The 3,661-nt window shown below is 36.9% G+C and overlaps 1 protein-coding gene across 2 annotated transcripts in view; it reads left to right on the forward strand.

Moving 5' to 3' along the window:
- Positions 1-3,402, forward strand: part of SKP1 (S-phase kinase associated protein 1) — an 8,927-nt gene extending 5,525 nt beyond the window's left edge. For both annotated transcript variants that reach the window (XM_057371337.1, XM_057371338.1), the window contains exons 4-6: positions 469-612; positions 1,269-1,409; positions 2,185-3,402. In XM_057371337.1, the coding sequence (XP_057227320.1) occupies positions 469-612; positions 1,269-1,409; positions 2,185-2,220 (321 nt within the window). In that variant the 3' untranslated portion in view covers positions 2,221-3,402. The remainder of the gene's footprint in view (positions 1-468; positions 613-1,268; positions 1,410-2,184) is intronic.
- Positions 3,403-3,661: the final 259 nt, after the last annotated feature.

Raw genomic sequence — 3,661 nt, forward strand, 5'->3', positions numbered from 1 at the left:
AAAACCAAAAACAAACCCCCAAAACAACAGTAATGGCAAACTTGTTGGGTGAACTTTGTACTGCTGGTAGCTATTACACTCTGCACTCTTGCCCTGTAGTAGTCTGCTTAATACAAAGTATGTTTCTGCAAACAGATTAAACACAGCAAAATGGAGTTCAGATTTTCTTTGTACAGCCTATGTGTGTTAGCATGGGGTCTAATAACTTTATAGCACCAGCAGCTGGCTTTTAAGATTAAATAATTAATCTAGCATGCTGCTAACTCAGGTGGGATTCCTGAAAGCTGTTGTACTCTGRGATTGGGGATCAATTGTTCTAAAATGAAAATATTGGGGATTTGGGCATGTTCATACAGGATTTTCATATTAATCTAGAGAAAAATGTACATTTCTTCCAAAATGAAGTTATGGTTGGGGTGTAATGGGAGAATTGCTTGGATAAAACTTTAATATCAAAACCATAATTAGGTGATTCAGTGGTGCACCCATCACAAGGATGATCCACCTCCTCCTGAGGATGATGAGAACAAAGAAAAGAGAACAGATGACATCCCTGTGTGGGATCAGGAGTTTCTGAAAGTAGACCAAGGAACACTTTTTGAACTTATCCTGGTGAGTGTCCTCAAGAAGTGCAAAGACTGTGCCTGTGAAGTGAAGCTCTGTTAYGCACTTGAGAAATAAAGCCTTTATGCTTAGTGGAAGAGGGTCTGTGGGGAGGGCAGGTAGTTCTGGTAAATATTGGCTGAAATTGCCAAAGATGTTGGAATACTTGTTAGCCTAATACTGGCACTTACCTTAATACTTGCTCATTTATCAATAACTTTACTTTTCGGAATATCACTGTCTTTTATTCTTGTGGTTCTTGAGAGCTTGTTATTAGTAATGGAATTTTGGAGTTCTACATAAAAATCTAGCATAGAATCTATTAAAATTTGTACCTTGTATGTACCTGTGAGCCAACATTGCCTGCCTTGGCTAGTTAACAGTACTGCAACACTGAAGATCTTGCATGTTTGCAGACTTCTGAAAGCTCTTTGTAAAAGGAGGAGCAGGGGAGCGTTTTTCATGATACCAATTACTTCCCCTCCTGTTTGGCAAACAAGTTTTTGGCACAGTCACTAAAATGTTCTAGCTAGAAGCTTCTCTAAGTGGGGATAATCTGTTTGCCTACAGTATTCTACAATTTCAGTGTGAGCTTAACTTTGGTAGTACATCTACAGAGGCAGAATATTGATATGGAGGCTTTAAATCTGGAAACTGTTCTGCAGGCTGCAAATTACTTGGACATCAAAGGTTTGCTGGATGTCACATGCAAGACAGTTGCAAACATGATCAAGGGGAAAACTCCAGAAGAAATTCGCAAGACATTCAATATTAAGAATGACTTCACTGAAGAGGAAGAAGCACAGGTACTTGATTTGGATTTAATTATAATTTAGTTGGCTGATTGTGTTCAATTACTGTGTGGTGCTTTATAACTTAATTTCTGATGCAACAGACTTGTTACCAATTAATGTAAACTAATATCTCAGCTCCTCATAATTGGGGTGCTACTTGTGGTAGACTTTTTGGTGTTTACCACACTTTACCAGCCCTTTACATGAAAAGGTCAAAACAAAGTGTATTGATTTTCTAKCTCCAATGTGTGTGGTAAGAAAGCRTGTAGGACTGTTTGTGGCAGCCTTAGTTTGCTGGTTTGGAGCTGTAGTAGGAATGCTGAAGATACATTGCTACATGTGGCTGGAAAGGTAAGTCTGGGTGCTCATCCCTAAGTAACAAACTCATTGTTCTTAAAATGTGACCARCAAACCAACTGCAAAATGGCAGAGTTGGGAAAGAGCAGAGCAAGATGCCTGGTTTCAGTACAAGACAGTGAGTTGTAGACTTGGTTATCTTTTCTATGCTATGTCATGAAGCATGCAGCTTACACTTAAAATAATCCATTTGCTTTACTTGCTGGGAACGTTTCAGATTTGGTCAAACCTAGGCAAGAAAAACTGGGCTTATACTGATAAACAGGCCAGTTTGGAAGACTGACTTTATAATTGCAAAGCCTGTGTGAAAAATCTAAGCTGCTCCGAGTTTATGCCTCTTTGCAGTAAATAATCCTGAATGCTTATGGGAATTTACAGCCAAGGCTTAGAATTTCACTGCAACATACTAATGGTTAAATTGCTCCTTCAGGTACGTAAAGAGAACCAGTGGTGTGAAGAGAAGTGAAGTACTGTGCCTGACACTCGAACACTGTAAGGATTGTTCCAAATACTAGTTGCACTGCCCTGTTCATAATTGTTAATATTAGACAAATGCAGCAGCAAATGAAGTTGTGTTAGCAGGATATTGTTCCCTTTGCATGTGTAGTGTTTTTTTGAGTACAAATCTAAATCTCTTGAGTTTTTACTAGTGTAATTGGATGTCTTTTTACTTTGCAATGAATAAAACTGAACTAAGTGTGGATTCTGTATGGGAAGTAGCACTTAAGGTTATAATTTTCATTACACTTTTAAACTGCTGAAGTCCAGTTATAGTGCTAAGGATTGACTCTTGTAAATAAAAACATCTATGACTTCTTCCTCAAGGAGAGCAAAATGCTTGTATTTACAGGGTATYGATAGCTTCAGAAAGGAAAACAGACCAGAATATGTCTTGGGGAGCTAGATAATGTWAAAAAGTTACTGGATTTCTTACAAAAACATTGTGGGAAAAAAATTAGTGTTACTTAAAACTATATAATTTTCAAGATGGTTCTTGTCCTGCATTTTTAAAAAAAWAATTAAATATTTGACCACTTTCTTGTCCTTTTTAGTCTTGCCTTATAGACTAGTGAAAATGTGATCTAGTACTAAGCAAGCTCCTGACAGTTAAAATTTGAATACTTCAGCCATGTCTTGAAGACCTGCCCCTAGGTGATAGCAAATAAAGTGTGTTGCTTTATGCGCAGGATGGGTGTGTTTTTATACATRTTACTATTAAAAGTGGAATCCAGATTTGACCAAAAATGACTGACATTACCAAAGTTAATATTATTGACCTGTGCATGCCATTAGTGGCTGGTATTTAGGCAATTTTAAAGAACCCTTGTGATGTAGCTCTTGAAAACATGGTTTCATGTGTCCACAGGAAATGCCTCTGTATGTGATACTTCAGCTTGTAGAGACTTAATTATTGCATACAAAGCTAATGCAATATCAAGCTTAACTTCTTTGGACAAAGCCACTTGCAACTAGTTAAACAGTAACTGGTTTTCTGATTTCTTTTTTTTTTTTTTTTTTACAGTTCCCTTATAGGGAGTATGGGATGGTTGTGTGGTAGATCTTTGAGGTGTGCTCTTAGCTTGTATTGCATTCCATTCTCTGTATAAACCTTAGAGTAGAATGAACCTTAATAAACATACTTATCTCACTTGAAATATTGGTGTTTCACTTCTGAATTAATAAAGGGCTTTTAAACTTTCCTTTGCAAATGGTTCTAGTTATTTGGAACTAGACAATTTTAATGTCACATTACTGAGTCTACAAATACTAGCACTGAGGCAGTGGTTAATTGGAATAAAACAGTTGTAATTTTTTTTTAATGACTCATGCAGTCTGCTAATCAGACACAGTGGGCAACTTTCAAATTATGTTGGGTGATGGCTAAATATCCAGAGATATTTTTTGAT

The sequence above is a fragment of the Malurus melanocephalus genome, unplaced genomic scaffold, assembly GCF_030028575.1.
Source record: "Malurus melanocephalus ecotype Western Australia unplaced genomic scaffold, MMel_1.1 scaffold_144, whole genome shotgun sequence".
Classification (NCBI taxonomy): Eukaryota; Metazoa; Chordata; class Aves; order Passeriformes; family Maluridae; genus Malurus; species Malurus melanocephalus.